This window comes from Neospora caninum, chromosome XI, assembly GCF_000208865.1.
Source record: "Neospora caninum Liverpool complete genome, chromosome XI".
Classification (NCBI taxonomy): domain Eukaryota; phylum Apicomplexa; class Conoidasida; order Eucoccidiorida; family Sarcocystidae; genus Neospora; species Neospora caninum.
In genome coordinates this window covers 3,701,702-3,721,563 of record NC_018397.1, presented here as the reverse complement: position 1 = coordinate 3,721,563, position 19,862 = coordinate 3,701,702, and the positions used below count along the sequence as shown (strand labels likewise).

The 19,862-nt window shown below is 54.8% G+C and overlaps 2 protein-coding genes across 2 annotated transcripts; one reads left to right on the top strand and one right to left on the bottom strand.

The window, feature by feature from the left end:
• Positions 1 to 4,577: 4,577 nt before the first annotated feature.
• On the top strand, positions 4,578 to 10,073 carry NCLIV_057410 (putative sodium-and chloride-dependent neutral and basic amino acid transporter; the record flags this gene model as incomplete). The annotated part of the gene is made up of 4 exons (XM_003885297.1): positions 4,578 to 5,386; positions 5,979 to 6,181; positions 6,730 to 7,001; positions 7,410 to 10,073. The coding sequence occupies 4 exons, from the start codon at positions 4,578 to 4,580 to the stop codon at positions 10,071 to 10,073; spliced, it is 3,948 nt and encodes a 1,315-aa protein (XP_003885346.1).
• A 1,554-nt stretch (positions 10,074 to 11,627) lies between these two features.
• Positions 11,628 to 19,137, bottom strand: NCLIV_057400 (hypothetical protein; the record flags this gene model as incomplete). Its single annotated transcript, XM_003885296.1, has 8 exons — positions 11,628 to 13,251; positions 13,621 to 13,823; positions 13,958 to 14,064; positions 14,725 to 14,940; positions 15,295 to 15,469; positions 15,788 to 16,203; positions 16,458 to 16,731; positions 16,948 to 19,137. The coding sequence occupies 8 exons, from the start codon at positions 19,135 to 19,137 to the stop codon at positions 11,628 to 11,630; spliced, it is 5,205 nt and encodes a 1,734-aa protein (XP_003885345.1).
• Between the last annotated feature and the right edge of the window lie 725 nt (positions 19,138 to 19,862).

Here is a 19,862-nt window from a genome sequence, read left to right as displayed (position 1 = left end):
ACCCAGAGACAGTGAGACATCCACGGTGGAGAATCGTATGGATGAGACGGCCGTAAATATGAGAGTTTCCTCCCTTTTACTCAATTCTTTCTCTTCATTTTTCTCCCTGTTGTCGGTGGTGTGCTGCAACCAGGGCGGCGGGTAGCCAAAACCTTCTGGAGACAGGAGGGCGGGGACAGCCTTAGTGAAGAGGCCACGGCACCTTCTCTCTCCTGCATGCTGGGATGGTTCCCTCTGTTAATGTTGATAAAGATTAAGTGTCATTTCCGTGCAAAAACAGCTCGCTTGCCACGTGCCGTTCCGGGGTCTCTTTTTGTACCCACGCAGGCCCCACCGGCGTGCATCTGCCACGCTGGCCGGATCAGAGCAGCGGAAAAGTTGCAGGTTTAAGTGAAGCGCAGAGGCAACATGGCAGAAAGCCAGAAAGGAGGCTTCATCTCACGGGGAATCTTTCCGTGACAATAATCTTCGTTAAAAAGGACGGTGGATGGGGTGCAGGAATGACGCTGGCACCACATAGAGTCTCCCTGGCGATGCGGCTCAGGTGTGCATACACCTCAAGGCCGGGACCGCCGAGCCCGATATCCAGGCAGGCAAAACGTGATACCTTTAAACCTCAAAGACGGATGCCAAAAATGTCGACAAAGAGTGAGAGAGGAAAAGGAATTCACCTGGATCGAAACGAAAACTGACGAAACTTGAATCTACTAGAACACCTATGCTACTGAATGTGTACAAGCTAGCCTCGTTGAGGTGTACGTACACCGCACAACGCCACCTGCAGGGAAGGCACCACGTCCCTTTAGGGGACTACATGGCTTGCATTTCTTATCTGGATCACGTATGTTTCGCATGGGAAAGACGGATACACGTGTTTTTTGACGCCAGTGGCCTCTCCGCTTCTCAGCGAACAGAGACCGTTAGTTCGAAACTTGTAGGAAATCAAGTGGTACATGGGCATGCAAAGAGCCTCGTGTGAGTAAAAACACGGACTGCGAATTCTGCGGCACCAGAAGACACCGCGAGGGGAAACTAAGGGCGACCGAAGTCGCTGGCTCCCAAACGAGGACCCGTGGAACGGCCCTTTTCTTAGCTATCTCGCTCGTTTGTGTGTGTCCTTTCCTCTTCTCTCCAGCTTCGCCCTGTCATCTATGTCATAGAATCGAGAGTGTCGGGGGGAACCAAGTCTCATTTGTCAGCTCATTCTACACCGCGTGTGCGTTTGTCGTAATCTCTACTTCCCTTTGTACACTTTGTGAATACAACCTCTTACACTTACAAAGGCCTAGGAAAAGTAGATGAGTACAGACAGGCGAAGATTCATCTATACTACCTATGCATCTGTAGCCATCGGGCGCCGAAACACAGGACGCTCTTGTCGGCCGCGACAGAGCGCAGAGACAAGGACTGGACGCACACACACACACACTCCGCAAATAATGAGGAGGCCTTCTCCCTTTCTCTGAAACCACAATGCGTTCTTCACATTTCACCAATTTCGCTCGCCCCTCGGGTGAAACCTTCACGCTTTCCAACCTAGGCAAACGCGCAGGAACTGATCGCTGGAGAGAAGTAAGGAGAAAAAGCGAAACCGAGCCGTGGAAGTGAGAGCCGCACAGCCTTCATCTTCCACGCGGCTCGAGGCTGGGATGCATGAGACCGGTCACGTAGCGAGGTCTTCCTCGCTGTTCGTTCGTCATTAAACTCGCCCTTCGCTTGCCTTTCTTCTCGAGGGTTCTTTCTGATCAGTCTTTGCATTTCCAGAAAAAGCAGGAAGAGCTAAAGAAAAGTATCCTTGCGTCCGGCGAATCTCTCCCGCGTGCTCTCTCTGCTGCAGTGTATATCGCCAGCGCGTTTGTCCCCCGTCCGCACGCGCCTCCCCGGTTCGAGACACAAACCGGCTTTCTCTCTCGCTTCTTCTTTTCCATCCTTCCCCTCCTTCTTGTTCGGTTTTGTCTGCTTTCGCCGTTTGCATCGGCGGACTGAATGAATGGAAAGCTAGAGAACTGTGCGCGCTGCCAGCAAAGAATGGCCCGCCGTCTAGTTGGCCATCTCGGCCGCTGTGCGCCCCGTGGGTGAGGAAGAGAGCCAGACCGATGCTCCAGTCCTCCGTCTCCCGCTTTGTCTTCTCTCTCGTGTTCTTCTCTCTCGTTTTCCAGAGCTTTCCTTGTTTCTTGTCGTGTCCGGCAGGCGTAGCGACAAGCCTCCGAGAAGGGGAGAACGTGTGCTTCGCTGCGTCAATTTCCGCCGGCGTCACAGGCGACAACCTGCGTATATACAGCCGCGCGACTCACGAAGGGTCCGCGCTTTTTGTCTTGCTCTTTCGCCTATTCTCTTTCCGTCAACGGACACTCTCTCGTTAATAGTGTGTGAGCATGCACAAAACACGTTATTGCCTTTCGTTTTTCGCTCTCGCTCGCGTCTTCTGATCCCCTCTGTTTCGTTTGCTGGAAGCAGCTGAGTTTCGTTTTTTTGATAGCAAGACTAAAGAGAGGATCCGCAAGGCTGTCTCGTGGCGCAGCCTTGCCTCGCTGCAGAGGAACAACTCAACACTTGAGCTGTCTAAAGTGTGTCTTTAGGATTATTTCTCTTTTCTACCAGGATTTCCCTCTCTTTCCTTCCAACGCTGTCAGCACTTTTTTAGTCGCTCATCGCTGCCTTTGCCTTCTTCTCCCCCGTCTCTTTCTCTCTTCTCTCGTGCTCTCTCTTCCTTCTCAGCTCGTCTTCCTCTGGCTTCTCACCTTGCACATTGGTCCTCATCATCGTCTTGTTGAGTCTCTCCTTCCTGGCATTTCTTTGTTTTCTCTCCACCCTTCTCTCCGTGCCTGCTAGTCGGCCGTCTGGGCTGTCATGCCGCTCGGCCTGACTCGCCGTTTTCTCGGTTTCCTTCTATCTTGTGTGCTCCAGCGCCAGTCTAACTCTCTACCATACCTTTTACCTACAACTCTACGGAACGTAACAAACCTCATTCCTCCTTCTGTTCCACGATGTAGGCGAGGCCTACTCCTCTCTGCTGTCTCTACTCACCCGACGGAGAACCGGCAACGACGAGAAAGTGGAGAGGGAAAACAGGAACTTCAGCAGAGGGCCCGAGGGAGGAGAAACGGTACTGCGCGCCTTCCCTCCTACGAAGTAACGTGACCAGAGAGAACAAGAGAAAGACGAGACGGAAGAGCAGTTGCAGCCGTGCAGGCAGAGAGAGATGGAACAGGGCACGCGCCTTGCTCAGCAAGAAAACAGCGTATCAGGGCGCGATTTTCCAGCGGAGTTTTTCGTGGGAGACGCATCGGCAGAAGTGAAGCTTCGCTTTCCGGGAAAGGAGGACGCGGAGGCGCGCCATGGAGACAAGATCGTGCTGTCACTCTTGCGGCGAAACAAAAAAAACGGAGAAAGCTGCAGCTGCCTATAAACCAGGGCAAACGTGACGTGTTCATGCATCAAGTAGAGGAGACGCTCGTGGGTAAATAGCGAATCGGAGCGAAGAAAACTGGAAGAAGAGCGGGAGCACAGCGGACCTCCCTTGTTGAAGGACGCGCCACCACAGTGTCTGTTTCAACACAGGCGCAAAGCCGGGGCGAGAGAGAGAGAGAGAGGAACAGACCTCGCAGGACCAAGATGCCACCAACTCGGAACTGAAATGTAAAAAGCCTCAGTCCTCGACGTTTGCAAGCGATTGGACTCGCCGCAGGTTGACCGCCTGGCAATGAGGAGAGAACACCCGACAGAAACTGCAGACAGAAAGAGATAAAGAAGGACAGAGAGGGAAAAACGGTTACAGTGGGAGAGGAGCCTGGTTGCGTGGGAAGCTCGGGAGAAGGGGTGAGGAAGAAAGGTATGCTCTGGGGCTCGAGAAGATGGACTCTCTTTTTGACGCATCGTCAGCAGGCTCGTCCTTCGAGGCGGAGGCTCGGCCTTCGCGGAAAAACGGGGACAGCCCAGAAGACCACTCAGATGCCATTTCCTCTTCCTCCTGCGGCGTACGTCGAAGACGTTCTTTCCTCCGAGACGACCCTCGAAATCGAGCGCCTTTCTCTCCGTCCTCTTCCTCCGGTGCCGCTTCTCCGTCCGTTTCTGGCCGAGGAAAAGCTGGGATCAAGGCGTGCGCGACGCCCGGACGAGCTCCGGGAGAGAGTCAGCCCACGGCGCGAGACGAACCTGCTCGTGGTCGGCAGTCTCGCGCGCGCTCTTCTTGTCCGTCGCGGACTCAAGGGAGGCTCGCAGGAGACTCGAGAAGAGAAAAAGGGACACTCGAGGGAGAGATCGACAAGGGGTGGAGGAACCTGCTCCATGGGCGCGGAGAGGCGAGAAGGGAGTCCGAAGAAGGAACGCCGCGAAACGAAGGAGATGCAATAAGGAGAGAAGAAGGGTGGTTTGAAGGCACAGCTTCCGACCAACCCCAGCAGTTCGAAGGGAATCAGACGCACCCTCTGTCGAGGGTCGCTTCAGCCCGACTCCCTGGAGGCGACCGTTTGAGGGAATCGTGTCAGCGGAGAGAAGAGAGAAGACAAAACAGCCATCGCGAGGAAGACAAAACCTCGCGCCTGCTTCGCCTAGCCAAAGCCGCTGCGTTGCCAGTGATGGCGAGAGACACGACGATGAGTTTGACTCTTGGCAACTTCTCCTGCCCCGTCTCGGCGTCCGCGAGTTTAGCCCCACACCGGGCGGGACGCCTCGCCGCGTCTCCCGGAGAGTGCGCAGATTTCGACTCGCCAATCGCCAGCGCCGTTCTTCAATCGCCTTCCCAGCCGTCAACGCTTGAGCTCGCAAAGCACGTGGAACTCGCGCTGCCGCACAAAAGCGAGGAGTCTCTCGAACGCCGCTCTTCCTCTCGGCCGTGTCCGCCTGAGTTCCGCAGCTGCGGAGGGGAGAGGGCCGACACGTCTCGGGGAGACGGGTCGGAGTCTGACGGATGTTTCGCGCGGCTCTTCCTCTTTTCGTCCGTCTCGTCGCGCGCACGCTGGAAGAACAAAGAGGAGTACATCCTGAAGAGTGTTTGCTACGGCGTCGGCCTGAGCAACATGTGGAGGTTTCCCTACTTGTGTTACGCGAACGGCGCAGGGGCGTTTCTAATTGCCTACTTTGTTTGCCTTCTCCTCGTCGGATTCCCCATGTTCCTCCTCGAATCTGTGGTGGGGCAAAAGACGCAAGAAGGATTCATGCGCGCGTGGAAGTCGATTTCCCCCGTCTTTGCGGGAATCGGACTGAGCTCTGTGTGTCTCGCGCTCGTATGCGCCGTCTACTACAACGTTGTTCTCGCCTGGGCGTTGTTCTTCCTCTTCCACTCCTTCGGGCCCACACTGCCTTGGGCGAGCGACGGCGAAGCGCTCAATCCTGTGGACGCCGTGAAAAGATTCTTCCTCGTCGACTGCCTCCGAAAGAGCGAAAGGTGCGCGAGGAGACGCGCGGCAAGGAAAAGCGGCGAAAGCGGAGGAAGAAAAAACAACCGGGAAGACGGGAAAAGAGGTTGGAGGGCTGGTGTGACTGTCCAGCGATTCAGGCTCTGACCGACGAGTGCAGCGCGAGTTTGTCGGAAACCGAAGAAGGCCTTTGTCGCCGGGGTTCCCGAACGGAGGGGAGAATTTGTGTAGACGGAAGAAATGAAGAGCAAAAAACAGACGGGAATGCTGCCAAAGAAAGGGACGAGAAACGAAACAAACCAGAGTGGCACAGAGAGTGGAAAGGAGCGAATGCAAATGCCACAGAAAAAACGAGGGGTAGCGGAAACAGTCTCCTTTTCCCCGCGATCTGCGGTGAATTTCTGGGTGGTCTAGGTTTCTCGGATTTCACTCTCTCAGCTTGCAAAAGGGATGAAGGAAGGACCCTAAATTGACCGTACACCGCACTGTGTCTCCCCTTCCATTCGTTCTCTGTTTCCCGCTCGAGGTCGATTCACTTGGACTCCTCGCGTTTGTCGCTATCTTTAGCCCGTTTCTCGCGCGCTCTTCAGCTTGCTGTTGTCTCCCGTTTCCGTTTTTCAGCATGAGCGGCGGGACTCCCGAAGGCCTCTCCATCTCATTCAATTTTCATCTGCTATTTTGCCTCTTCGCCGCCTGGCTGCTCTCCTTCCTGAGTCTCTGGCGGAGTCTCCGCCCCACAGGAAAGGCTGTCTTCTTCACCGCCACTGTGCCCTACGTCGGCCTTCTCCTCATGATTGGTCGCGGCCTCTCCCTCTCGGGTTCAAGTAAGCCACAACGTCGAGAACAAAAATAAGCCTTCCCGGCTCCGAGAAAGCTGCGTGTCTGCCTGCCCATCTATCTACTTATTTCTGCGCACATATATATATATATATATATATATATATATATATATGACTGTGATTGATGGGCGTTGTTCCTGAACGTTTTTCGTCTGGTTTTAGAGACAAGAAGTTTTTGAAACCTCCAAATCGGCATTTACGAGAATGTGAGACCAGATCGCACTCTGGAGTCCAGTTCTATGTTGTAACCCAAAACGTGCAGAATCGAACATATGTATACATATATATGTATATCTGCATGATTGAAGTTTTGAACCTGTATATGCTCATGTACATCTGAGACTATCTTCAGATATATATATATATATATATATATATATATATATATATGAGCGCGTGCATATATAAGCATATATGTAGATGTATATGTAGATACGTAGAGTTGAGCGGCTGTGTTTGGGGTCACGATCAGATGGAAATCACCAGCGTTTTCCCGTTGCTTTCCCCGTTTGATTCTTCTCGTGCGCGTCCAGGTCTGGGGCTTTCGTACTACTTCACCCCCCAGTGGCAGTTGCTTCTGGAGCCTCGCACGTGGGCAGTCGCAGGTTCGCAAGTTTTCTTCAGCCTCGGCATTGCCTGGGGTTCACTGGTGAACTACGCGTCCTTTAATTCAGTGAAGAACAACTTTGTCACGGACGCCATCGTGGTGACGAGCATCAGTGCAGTGACTGCTTTCCTAGCTGGCCTGGGAGTCTTCGCCGTCATTGGCCACATGGCCCAGGTGTCTGGGCAGCCCGTAGACGAGGTGCGGCCGTGTAGACAGGCGAAACAATCGCGCATGCTCTGTCGTTAAAGCGCTTATCGGCGAGCCGTGTGGGCATTTTCGCTGTTGAAAACCACCTGACAGCGCTGCACACGCTGGTCTGCAGGGTTGTTCCGCCTTCCGTCTCTTTTCTTCCACACGTTTCTCTCTCCTTTGCTACTTTTCTCTGTCTCTGTCTCCGTGTCTCTCTTCTCTCTGGTTCTTTCAACCTACAGCTCGATGGAGACAGCTGTGACTATGGTTGCCTTGTTTGCCGCGTTGCCACGTTTTGCTTTCAGTCTCCTCTCTCCTTCGGCCCTTCCACGTTTGTTTCTCGTTCCTCCTCGGTTTTTCTCGCTCTCGCGTCTCCGTTTTCGACTTCCCCATTTCCCTCTTTTCTCCTGTTTTCAGGTCGCGCGAGTGGGGAGCGGTGTGGTCTTCGTGGCCTACCCGTTCGCGCTCGGCACGCTGCCTGGGGCTGCCTTCTTTTCGGTGTGCTTCTTTTCTCTCTTTGTCTGCCTGGGCTTGAACAGCCAGTTCGCGATGCTCGAGGTGATCATGACGGCGTGGATTGAAGCCTCGCTCTTTCGCGCCTTGCCCAAGACGGTCCTCGCTCTGCTTCTCTCGGTGTTTCTCTTCCTCCTCGGCATCGTCTTCGTCTCCCCGGTCGGCATCTACTGGGTGGATCTGCTCGACACCTTCGCCGGAACTGTGTCGCTGTGTCTCGTTGCTCTGTGCGAAGTTCTTGCAGTCGTCCTGCATTACGACATCCAGACTCTCGCCCCGCAGCTCTCGAGTGTCCTCGCAGACGCGCCGCTGCCGGACAGTCCGGCGCCTCCTCGCCCCGCTGCTTCGCCTTCGTGCCCAACTCCTGCTCTAGGCGACGCGCCTCGGCTGCTTCGCCCCGAGCAGGAACGCAGAGAAACAGGACAGAGAGATGTCGGAAACCGGTCTCTGCCTCCAAATGCTCTTCCGTCCTCACAGGAGGACGCGTCTGCTTCCGCTATGCAGGCGTCTCTCTGGGGTGTGAACGCTTCTTCGAACCTTCCTCCTCACCCTCTGTCGCCACGGTACGCGCAAGACGTGTGTGCCTGTCCTCCCTCTTCTCCGTACCCCGGGCAGACTGAAGACGATCGAAGGCGCCGGAGAAGGAATGCGAAGCTGGACGTGTTTTCCCTCTTCCTCGTTTCCTCGCCCCACATGCGGCGCTACTTCACTGTCTTCCTACCAGTTCTGCTCCTTCTCCTCACTCTCTGCGGCGTGCACTGGTTCGCCTCCCCGTCCTCCCCGCATGCTGGCCTCGGCCAGAAACAGCGCAGCGACAGGGGGCGCGGGTGTCTAGGCAGCCCCGTCGCATGCAATGGCCACGGAAAATGTGTGTTGTGTGGCGAAGAGATCTCCCGCTTCGCGCTCGCGGCGACAGAGAGGGAGACAGCAGGAGACGAGAACAAGGGCGATGATCCACACCAGATCGGTGGAGCGGACCTGGAAGCGCAGGGGAACCCGGCAGCCCCAGCGCACGATCCTGACGCGAAGCGGGAACCGGGCAAGGCGACAGGTGCCAGGACAGATGCGAGAGACGGAAGAAATCTCGAGGCGGGAAAGAACTGCTTCTCTGGAAATTGCCCCTCAGAGAAGGGCGGCTCTTCAGCCTCCTCGTCACCCCAGCATGACGATTCCTCAGTCGAGTCTTCAGCCTCTTTGCCCGGTTCAACCTCTTCCCCGTCGCTCTCTCGCTCGTCTTCTCCCCCTTCTTCCTCTCCCTCTTCTTCCTCTCCCTCTTCTTCCTCTCCCTCTTCTTCTCCCTCTTCTTCTTCCTCTCCCTCTTCTTCCTCTCCCTCTTCTTCCTCTCCCTCTTCTTCTTCTCCCTCTTCTTCTTCCTCTCCCTCTTCTTCTTCTTCTCCCTCTTCTTCTTCTTCCTCTCCCTCTTCTTCTTCCTCTCCCTCTTCTTCTTCTCCCCCTTCCCCGTCGCAATCTGCGTCATCGCAGCCTTCTTCCGAGGAGAATTCCAGTTTCTCTGGAGGTGAGATTTCTCTGGCGAGAGAAAGCGGCCGGTCCCAGGAACAAGAGGCACGGCGGTTAACCAGTGAGGAAGGCGCCGATGAAGAGGAAGAAGGGAGGACAATTGAACATACGCCAGATGCACAGACTAGGCTTGGTCTTTCACAGAAGGTGTTGGTGTCCTCGCAAGCTCACAAACAAAACAGGCGCCTGGCGGCTTCTGGAGAACTTCCTGCCTACTCGGCGTCTCTTTCTTCCGTCTCTCTATCTTCGCCGTCTTCCTTCCTTGAGCGGATACCTTCTTCCGCACCATCCAAGTCTTCTCCCTCGTCCCCTCCTACTTCTCCCTCGTCCGCTCCTGCTTCTCCCTCGTCCGCTCCTGCTGCTCGGTCTTATCTCGCGTCTGATTCCGATTCCTCGTCCTCCTCTGAGTGCATCGACTTCAGCATGTGTTTTTGTCTCCCAGGATGGGGCGGCTTGGACTGCAGCTCTCGGTTGTCCTCAGAGACGGAGATCTGGTGCCCAGAAAACTGCAACGCGGAAGAGGGACACGGTGCATGCAACGCAAGCACGGGGCTCTGCACATGCGCGGCGGAGTTCCGCGGTCCTTCGTGTCGCGGGTGGAGGTATGCCGAAGGCTGGCCCGACTGGAGTCTTCTCCTTGGTTGGCTCTTCGCCATCGGCACGGTCTTTCCGATTCCTCTCGTGATGCTCGCCAAGTCGGTTCGAAAGCGGATGAACGACCGCCTGGATCGGAAGCACGCAGACGCGGACAGCACGAGGGTAGAAGCCGCAGGAAGAACCACAGAAATCGTCCTCATGGGGAGGCCTGTCTCGCCGCATGCAGCTGGGCCGAGACCAGGCAGCCGGCGACCAGCAGCGGGTACGTGGCGCGCAGAGGCAGGCGCCGAGGGCGGTCCAGTGGAGGGCGGAATTGCGGAGGATCTGAAGGAGTGGAACTCCGACTCTCGCTGGCCCTCCCAGTGCCTAATCGGGAAGCCGGCCTTGGATGTCCATGCAGGAGTCTCAGAGATGAATCCGGGGAGCAACACCCTGGCAGAGACAAGGCAGTGAAACGGTCAGAGGAAGCAAACGAGAGAGATAGAAAGACAAGGGGAGAGAGGAAGACAAGGGGAGAGAGAAGAAGGACGCATGCGGGTATCGAACTCTCCACATACAAACCTCGGGTCGGTTGAAACGGAGGAAAAGGGGGGAAGACGAGTGGAGAAAGCTCCTACATGAGTGTGAGAAGAACGCGGGGAGGAGAAAATGCAGATGAGACATTTCTTCGACACTCGCGTTCTGTGAGTCTGTCTGAGGGTGAAAGGAGAATCAGGAAGGGCAACGAGCAGAACAAAAGGAGAGGCGGAAGCGAACGCTCCTAGGGGGCTGGAAGAAGTCTCGATTGCCGTGTTGTGCGGGCATAGACGATAAGAAGCACGCACATGTTCGTCTCTCTGCTATAGGATCCCTGCCAAGCGCTGAGCTGTTTTCCGTGATCAGTACGCAGCAATCGATGGGATTTGTCTCTCTATCTCCAAGAATCATATGCAAGGGAGCAAAGTGGCTGCTTGCTCAAGCAAACACAGGAAGGAGACAAAGAGACAAAGCCGGCATCCAAACCCTCTCCCCCCCTTGTCCTCTGCGCAGATTTGAAAATGCTTCGTGCATGCATGTACCAATATGTCTACCCATATCTATGTATTCATATATATATATATATATATATATATATATTTGCTTGTGTTTGCGTGTCTTTATATATATGTGTGGGTATATTTTTGCCTATGCAAGTATTTACTTCTGTGCGAAACGAGGACCTGTCACGGTGGGAGTGTTTTTTTCAGTAGTTTGTTTTCCGAAAGAACCGAAGCAGAAACGATTTCTGGTAAAGTTTTATTTCAGTTGATTATTCAAGGTTTGTTTCCACGTGAAGTCGATTGCGGCCCGGAGGTTGTGTTCGTTGACGTATATGTGCCTCTCCAGTTGGTGCTTCGCATGCAGACTGAAATGCATGCACGGCGTTTTGTTGCAGTTAGCTCGCGAACGCGAACCTTAATGCTTTTCAGCGGGGTCCTCTGAAGATCGCATGCACTCAACGCTGGCTTCTGGGACCGCCTCTCAAAGTTCTAAGAGTTAAAGGGTTTGCCAAAAGCCGCTGGTTCGTCGCAGAGAATAGGGGAACGTGCACGCGTGCAAGGCGAGTTACGGTCATATGCATGCCTAAAAGGAGTATTTAGCTGGATCGTATGCAGTGACTCACGCGTGGAGAGTGTGCGTTTGCACTTGCGTCTGCTGGCGAGACGTGAATAAAGCACTTGAGAACTTCCTTTTTCCATAGGCAGTTATGAAGAACGCGCTACGGAGCACAGCGAGCAGCCACGAGCCTCTGCTGCAGTTCATAGAAATGACAGGAAGGTGAAATTAGAGAAAGGACTCCGCCCTGGCTTCGAGGTCGTTTCCAATTCGGCCAACCAAGCCTGTGTGTAGCGCTGGAACCAGGGAGGACCCCCCGCAACTTTGTCTTCGTCTCCTGCGCTTGATAGAAAGCAAGAATCTAAATAACGTCGCACAGCTCCTCCGAGATGTTCTCCCACGCTCTCCCTCAGCTTCCCTTCTGTCCTTCTTCTAGGCATTCCTTCGATCCGGGTGGCACTGGTCGCCTTTCCAGCTAACGTTGTGTCCGCCTTCTTCGAGTTTTTTCTGTTTTTCTCTCGCCTGCTTCAGACACATCACCGTCGCTTCGGCTGCCGCCGCGCCGATACGTGCCGCTGAGAGCGGCAGCCGTCCCTCGGCGGGGCCGCTGTGTCTTCTCCGAGTACAAACCGAGTCGCCCCGACAAGGTGGAGTCGACGACGAACACGAGGGAGCGGTAGTGAAGAACGGAGGAAACAACCGTGCTTGTCTTTCCTCTGAAGATTTCCGCGCCGTGCCCACCTCGTCGGCGCCGCCGGTCTCTCCGCTCTTCACGACAGAAAAGTCCGTTTCAGCCACGATCTGGGCCGCCGCAAGGAGGAGCGGCGATACCTCCGGTGCATTTGGAACCCCCCAAAACCCGCGGTCGCTGGTCGGCTCCGCTTCTATGGATTTGAAAGAAGGATGCGCAGTCTCCGACAGCCGCTGCGCGTCTCGATTGCCTTCCACAGTCGGCCAAGTCTCGGGTTGTGTGCTGCCGTTCGCGTTTGCTTGCGGCAGATCCGCGCCTTCAGTTCCTGCAAGGTACCGCGTGGTGCGGCGACTGAGGACCTCTGGAGAGTGGGAGAGGTCCGAGCCAGCCGCCGATCGCGGAAGGCGAAAGAAGCAGGCTCGGACCAGCTCCTCTTCTTCGAGATCCGATACGCTTTCTTGAATCACGACGACCGCGTCTCCGTCGGCGTCGGCTTCAATTAGTAGGGCTTCTCTCGAACGTGTCTCTTTTCTCCGCTCTTCGCGCGCGGACTCCCCGCATGGACTCCACCCCTCGCATTCGCCCTCGGTTCCACACACGCCCACTTCCGGCGTGTGACTCGGGCCGTCTGTCTCGACAGGTGACACGGAACCTCCCGCCTGAATCTCAATCGCCTCCGGATATCTCCCCGAGGAGGAGGAAGCCGAAGGCGAGGCTTCGTAGGAAGCGCCTGCATGCACGGGCGCAAGCACCTGACGTGTTGATCGGGTGTTTCCGCGACGAAGCCTCTGTTTACGTGGACGGGTTGCTGGTGTGTCGTCTTCCTCCCTGTCGCTTCTCCTCTCTTCTGGAGGCTGTCCTCGAGCTTCGACCTCTCTTTCGCTTCCTCTCCTTCCCTCGGATTCACTCGCGAGTTCGGATAGCCTCTCGATCCAACCTCCACCTTCTGCCGTGTCGCCGTGCTCGATGCTACCGACCTCACAGCGTCTCTCGCGCAACGCGCGGCCCCTGACTCGCGCTCTGGCCTCCGCTGGGCTGTATCGGCCCTCTCGTTTCTTCTCGCGCAAACGCGCGTTTCGACTCGGCGCGTCGGTATCATCTGCAACGTTGAGCAGAAAGGAGTAGCTGTCCAGACGCCGCAAACCCTCTGTCGGCTCGAAGGACCACTGCTGTCCGGCGGGGCCGTGGCCGTCTTCAGCCGTCGCGGGGGAGATTCGAAGCAGCGACTCGTGGTATTTCAGCAAACTCAAGTTGTGGGAAATCGTGATCAACGTGATGTGGCGCTCGCGGCAGAGACGGTACAGAGTGCTCTCCATGTCCACCGACACTGCACTCGTCGCCTCGTCCAAGATGGCAAAAACCGGTCTGAAAAAAGTGAAACAGTGCGACAGAACTGGGTTCTTCAGGGCGCCAGAGAAACTCAAGAGGCAAGATGCAGGGTGATAGGAGACAAACCCTGGCTTTCGAAACCAAAGACGCTTCTGAAGGACATCACAGTGCTGGAGCGGTAGCGCGTCGATTTTCCCAGTTGCTGTCTGATTGAATACAGAAGAGCCGACACCTCGTGGATTTAACTCGGGTTCTGCTTTGGATATTCAGCCTCCTGAAGCATGCACCCTCTTGTCGTTTTCTTGTTTGTTCCCGCAGTGGGCTGTTTCCATCCTCGCCGCTTTTCCTCTCGCCTCTTTTTCTCTCGCCTCTTTTTCGTGTTTCGTCTCGCCTCTTTTCGCTTACTGGTGAAAGAAAAGGCGCGCAAAGGCCATGCGCTGCTTCTCGCCGCCACTGAGGACGTCGTGCCAGTCTCGCCACGTCTCCCACTTTTCCGGAAATCTCTCAAGAAGGTGGCCGAGGCCGACCAGGCGCAGCAATACCTCCAGCTGTTCGTCGTTCTCCGCCTCTCTCTGCATGTAGTCCTCGTACGCCATAGGGTAAATCACCTGAGAAAAAAGAGGGGAAATGAATGCGGAGAGATACGCCCCACAAAGAAAGCGAGAGGAAGAGACGGAAGGCAGACCACGGCCGAAGAACAAGAGGAGACAAAACGAGAGAAGACATAGAGAAAAAACTGTACCTGATCGCGAAGTGTTCCTTCGGGCATGTAAGGCCTTTGAGGGATGTAGAACAGCTTGGAGGCCTTGGGTTTCCGGACTTCGCCTTCTACGAGAGGCCAAAGCCCACCTGAAGATAAGACCAGAAAGACGAAGAAACGATATAAAGGCACAGACCGCGGCAGAGCGAGCGGCAACTGCTTGTCGCCGTTTCTACGAGATCTCTCTGGGTGTCCTGACCCAGTCAAAACAAAAGGCAAAGTAAACGGCATGCAACAGCAACTCAGGATGCAACGGAACAAACCTCACGAAGCGATTCCCTTGGCCCGCGTCCCAGTTATCGTCCCAGTTATCGCAGGTGAACAAGAGCACAAGGAAAAACACCATTCGGATGTCTCCCCTTTTTGTCAAACGGATCAGCACCGATCGGAGCGCAGCCAAAGACACAAACATGACAGAGAAAAGAAAGAGTGCAGGCAAAACATCCAGAAATGTCAACACGCAAAGGGTGTAAATCTATTCATGCATATCCGCGCACAGATGGTGATAAATAGTTAATCGTATGTATATATATATATATATATATATATATATGCATATAGCTGCATGTATCCCGTCATATACACATATACATACCTCTAACAATATAGAAGGACAAATATATATATATATATATATATATATATATAGATATATATATATATATATATACATATGCATGTATGTATGTAGTATATTCGCTGAAAGGGAGCGGCCTTCGTTTCCCGTGTACGCAATATCTAGGCGTTACCTAGAATCCGAAACAGGGAGGTTTTCCCGCAGCCGTTGGGTCCCAAAAGAAAGACGTTTTTTCCGGTTTGGATGGCGAACGAGAGGTTCTGAAGCAGCACGTGACCACCGGGTGTTACGACAGCCACGTTGCGGAATTCCACTGTCTTTGAGTTGCTCTCCGTTACCAACCTTCCTGTAGAAGCAAGTATGTGGGCCTCTCTACCTTTAGACTCTTCTGAAGCCAGAAACAAAAACACAGGGAGACCGGATACACCACGAGGATCAAGTATCGATTATTCATGTGCGTGCATATATATATATATATATATATATATAGATGATTTGTACGTACGTAAACAATTACATATATATATATATATATATAATTGTTCAGGAGCCAGAAGGTTTGTCACATCAACAGCAAAAGGGAACCAAAGGGAGAATGCAACTCGAAAGGACTACAGCTCAGTGTAGATGCCGCGCTACAAGTAAGCAATCACATGTCCACCGATCACGCTCTATTTGGATATGCACGTCTGAGAAACGATGCGGCATCCGCTTCCTCTCTGCGGGTTCGGTTCCTTCTTACGGTTCAAAGCGACGGTTGGGCAATAGACGCCTCTTTGCAGATCTTCAACGACCTGAAGAAATTCGTAGAGCCGTTCTGTGTATCCCCCGAGCTGCTGAACCTCCTTGTAGGCCAGCACTATGCGACCTACGGCTTTCGCTAGGTTGATGAGGAGAGTGCTGTTTCGAACGTACGCCTGAAAACGGGAATGCGAACAGGAAGCCGTGCGGACGAAAAGGTGAGGAACTCCCAGGTAAGAGGCAAAGTGAATTCCCTAGAGGATTCTGTCACAACTGCAAAGGCCAGTTGCGGGGGGAATTACGGAAAGAGCGAAGAGTCAAAACGACCTTTAGAGGAATGGGATGGAACACAAAGACTGAAATGTGCGTTTGGTTTCGTGTCCATAAGAGAGGCAGTCGCAGAACAGAATCACCTTAAAACCGAGAGACCAAAAACCCGACGGGATGCTTCTTTTTCATTGCCTTGTTTCGGCCGTTCGCCTGCTTGGCCTTACATGTGCAATATCTTCCTTCTTGTCTCCTCGGCTGGGGATTCTGGCGAGAAGGCCTCGACTTTGCATTTCATCGGAGAAGCGTTTTTGCCTGATTTTTTTCGCATGTTCTGCCGCGGTGAAGACTTCAACGTAGTCGGTCATGTCCAGCAAAGCCGGCGGCTCCGATCTCCGAGACAAGAGAGCCTCGAGTTTCTCTCGAAACGCGGGAAGCGCCACAACCGCGTAACCCATGACCACTGACATGTGCTTGGCAAAGAGCATGTCCAGAGTCCCCATAAGAAGGTGGTAAATGAAAAAAATGTGCTGGCGATACACGCAGGCTGCGTCGAAGGCGCGTTGCAGTCGCAGAGCCGCAGGTTTGCCTCCGCCGTAGAAAGCAATTTCTTCGCTGTGTTGAAGAAGGTCCGAGTGCAGCGCTGGAAAGACAGGAGAGGGCGGGGAAACGCCAGGGGAGGAAGAGACAGGGAACCCAAAGTGATAAAGGAAGACGACACCCTTATGAACGCAAAAGGGGGCGTGAGACGCTCAGAGTGTTACCCTATCTCTGCGGATTCTGCTGAGGCTTAAAAAAACACACAGCGCGGTGACGGGCTGAGAAGGGTAGAGAAAAAAAAAGGGGAAACAGGCAGTAAGGGCTAAGAGCGACAAAACCTCCAAATCATGGTCGCACCTCGGTACTTGGCATCTAATTCATGCATCCTTGCAGTCTTCTTTCCAATCGGCGGAGAGGCCCAGTGAAGGACGCCCGCTGTGAGGAGATACCACAGGCCGAGGAACAGCGGCGCCTTCACGCCGAGGTGCCGAAGAATCGACCGAGTCAGGAAGACGATGTCCACGGTCGGTTTGAGAAACGAGGAGAAAAGCGAGGCGACAAGCATGCAAAAGCTGGCAGTTGTGTTCGCCAGCAGCTCGTCTGGGTGGTTCACGCGCGCGTCGAGCGCAACCTGAAAAGAGGCCCGACACCAGAGAGAGAGAGGCAGGAGAACTCCACAGAAAAGAGACAGGACGCACGAAGCGAAAAGACACGCGACGGCGATGCACGGACTTGCGGTATATAGCGACCTCGTGCTTTCTGCTCCACGCAGTCAAAGTGGGTTTTCCTCCCTCTTCCGTGAGCTCCGCTTCCCGTCTGCCTCTTGGGTTGCCTCCGGTCCTCTTACCATCTGGTAGAACGTAAGCCCCGTGAGGTACTTCTTCACCAGGGTGTCGGTTAAGTTCTTCCGAAGCAGAACGCCCAAGCTCTTTTCGGAGAACTGGATCGCCGCATTTACCAGAGCTGCCGGTACCGCGTACGCCACCAAGAGGCCCAGACCTCGCAGGAACTTTTTTCCGTCTTGCCGGATGATGCCTTCCACGACGCGGCCGTTCACGGACGCTATCCAGATGGAGAGGAAGGTGCGACTGATGAGTGTCGAGAGCAGTACCACGAGATAGAACCCCTCGGAGGAACACAGTTTCTCCTTCGGCAACGCCAGACGCAGCAGGCGAAGAAACTGCTGACATAAAGAAGCCTCCCGCATCTTCGCCGCCATTTCCCTGCCCGATAGAGCAGTCAGACTCGCTTGCGAGTCCTCGCCTCGACCTCTCTCTTCTCTTTGCTCCCTGTGGCGGATTGTTTGCTTCTTTCCTGTTTCGTCGCCGCAACGCTCTGGGCTCTCTTCACCGAACGCGCTTCCCCCTGCCTCTGGAAAAAGGCGATTGAGCGGCCATCTCCCTCGGAACAGCGCTCGGACCCATTTCCGAACCAGCAACGCGGATGAGGAAAGCAGTGAAGAGAAGACGCGTTCTGGATGTGACCGTACACGAGCAGGAAGAAACGTGAAAACGATGGCGGGGCGTGACGCAGGTGGCGGGGCAAAGGCCGAAGCGCGGGGCTGTGAGAGCGGGCGCGAAGACGACGGAGTACATGCACTTGAACTCGAGGAGGCAGATTCCGACGAAGACGATGCAGTCGAAGAAGACCTGCGGTCATTTTGAGTCTCTTTCCCCTGAGCCCACCGCTCGCCTCCCACTGAAGAAGGCACTGTGGATTTGTCCGTGGCTGAATTTGTCTCTGGCGTGTTCAGAGAGGACGCGCCGAGTCGCCTTCTTCGTAGGTCTTCTTGGGCTTCACCTCGGGAAGCGATCACCCACCGTAAAGCACTTCCTTGCCTCCCGTCGCCGTGGAAACTCCCTGCTCGCGCCGCGAAGGCGCGAGGGAATCTTTCGGCCAGGCTCCTTCGTCGTTTGCCCGAGTTGAGCAAGTGACCGCCATCTCGAGACGAAGAAGAAAACGAGGGTAGCGAATCCGAAGCCCGCACCGTTCCCTCTCGCCCTCCTCGCTGTTCTCGGTCTTCCTCATCCCTTCCCAGAGGTCCGTCGCCTGAGAACCGAGGCGTGTCGAGGTCTGTCGACGAATGCATGGCTGACGTGAGCGACGGGAAACTGAAGCAAAAGGGAATACTTGTGTTTACGGGTTCTGTAGAAGTAGAAGGCTCTGTTCCTTGAATCAGAATCGACAAGTCGCACAGCGCTTCATGGAGAGAAGCGGAAGCAGAGATCGCCTTGTTTCCTTTCCTTAAGATGGCGAGAGCCCCACAACTCCCGCCTGTCTCCGGCCGCGTGCCGAGCGGTCGACTGTCGCTCCGGTTCCCATCACTGTTTTCCGATGACGAAGGAATGAAGTAAGGAAATCTCTCGAAAAACGATCGCGGGCGGTGCTTCACATGGTCGCCATGTTCACCAGTTCCTTCTGCAGTCCTTGGTTTCTCGGGCTCCTCGACTTCTCCCCGTCCCGCTTCCGCCAGCACTGGACGTTTACCTGGTGGCGGCTTGCACGTTGAACTGTGCGATTTGGATCCTGGCTGGTTCGGCGGAAACTTTGTCATTTTCGAGGACGAGACAGAAGAAGCCTGTGGACGCGGGACGGGAGAGCCGATTGCAATCGCCGGAGCGTCTGCGCGGCTCTGGCGATCTTGCTCTTCACCGGCGTTTGCGAGCGCTTCGGGTGTACGAGCACCTCGTTCGTTCGCCGTGACCTGTCGCTTCGGCGGAGTAGATCGATGTTCGCTTGGATCCGTTGTTCCCTCGAAACTGGATGAAACACCTTCAACATCGTGCAGCAGCCCTGGACGCTCCCCGTCCGTGGCTTGGCCGTCTGCTGCATCATTCTCCGTTGCCACGGGGAGCGCCAGTAATCCAGTACGCGGCAACCGCCCGCGGCCCGCTATGATCCGACAGACACACCGTCTGAATTTCTGGAGGAAATGTGCGATGCGACGACGGAGCGGTCGGGATTTTACCCCCAGCAGAACAAGAGCGATGATGATGCTGAGGGCGCCAAGGGTGCGCTTCCAACTGGCGTGAACCATCCAGGCTCTCCGAGTCCGATGCAGTGACCCTCTCTGCAGTCTCGGTCTCTCAAAAAACGAAACCGCATATTGCAGCTCTCTGGTCGTGTGTGACTGGCGCGGCCGAGTCGGATACACGTAGCGGTTGTCCGGCGGCGAGCTGGACCCGTGTATGAATGTCGCGTACACTCGAGTGGACGGAATCACCGTGCTTTTTTTCCCATACAAGAGCGCCTGTATCACTTCTTCGGGCAAGGGTGCAGGCGGGGGCCGCGCGTGAGGGTGAGCTTGAGACGCCAAGAAAGGAGGGTAAGGAACCCACGGGGCTCTTGGGGGCACCACAGGCGCTGGCGCACTCGAAGGGTCTCGGTAGTGAACGAGGGGGAAATGGCGAGGCAAATCGTAGGCATCAAAGCGGAGGTTCCCCGCCGGATTCACTGCATACTCCCTCCTGGAGATAAAAGGAAAGAGAAGCACAGAGAAAAAAAGATGGAGGAGACGCGGAAGCAAGAAGGGAGAAAACAGAGATAGCAACGAGAGTGTTATCTGGCGGAAAAGCTAAGCATATAAACACGCAGGCGCACCTTGGTGACACAGTGGTGATCACCTTGAGCACCTGGAGGACTGTCCCGCTGTGTGTGTCTACGTCTGCGTAGACCAGAGATCCTCAACGCACTGTGACCAGATTGACTCGAGACGAAACAGGCAAGTCCGTCCGTCTACCAGGCATGATTTAGAGCAGTCGC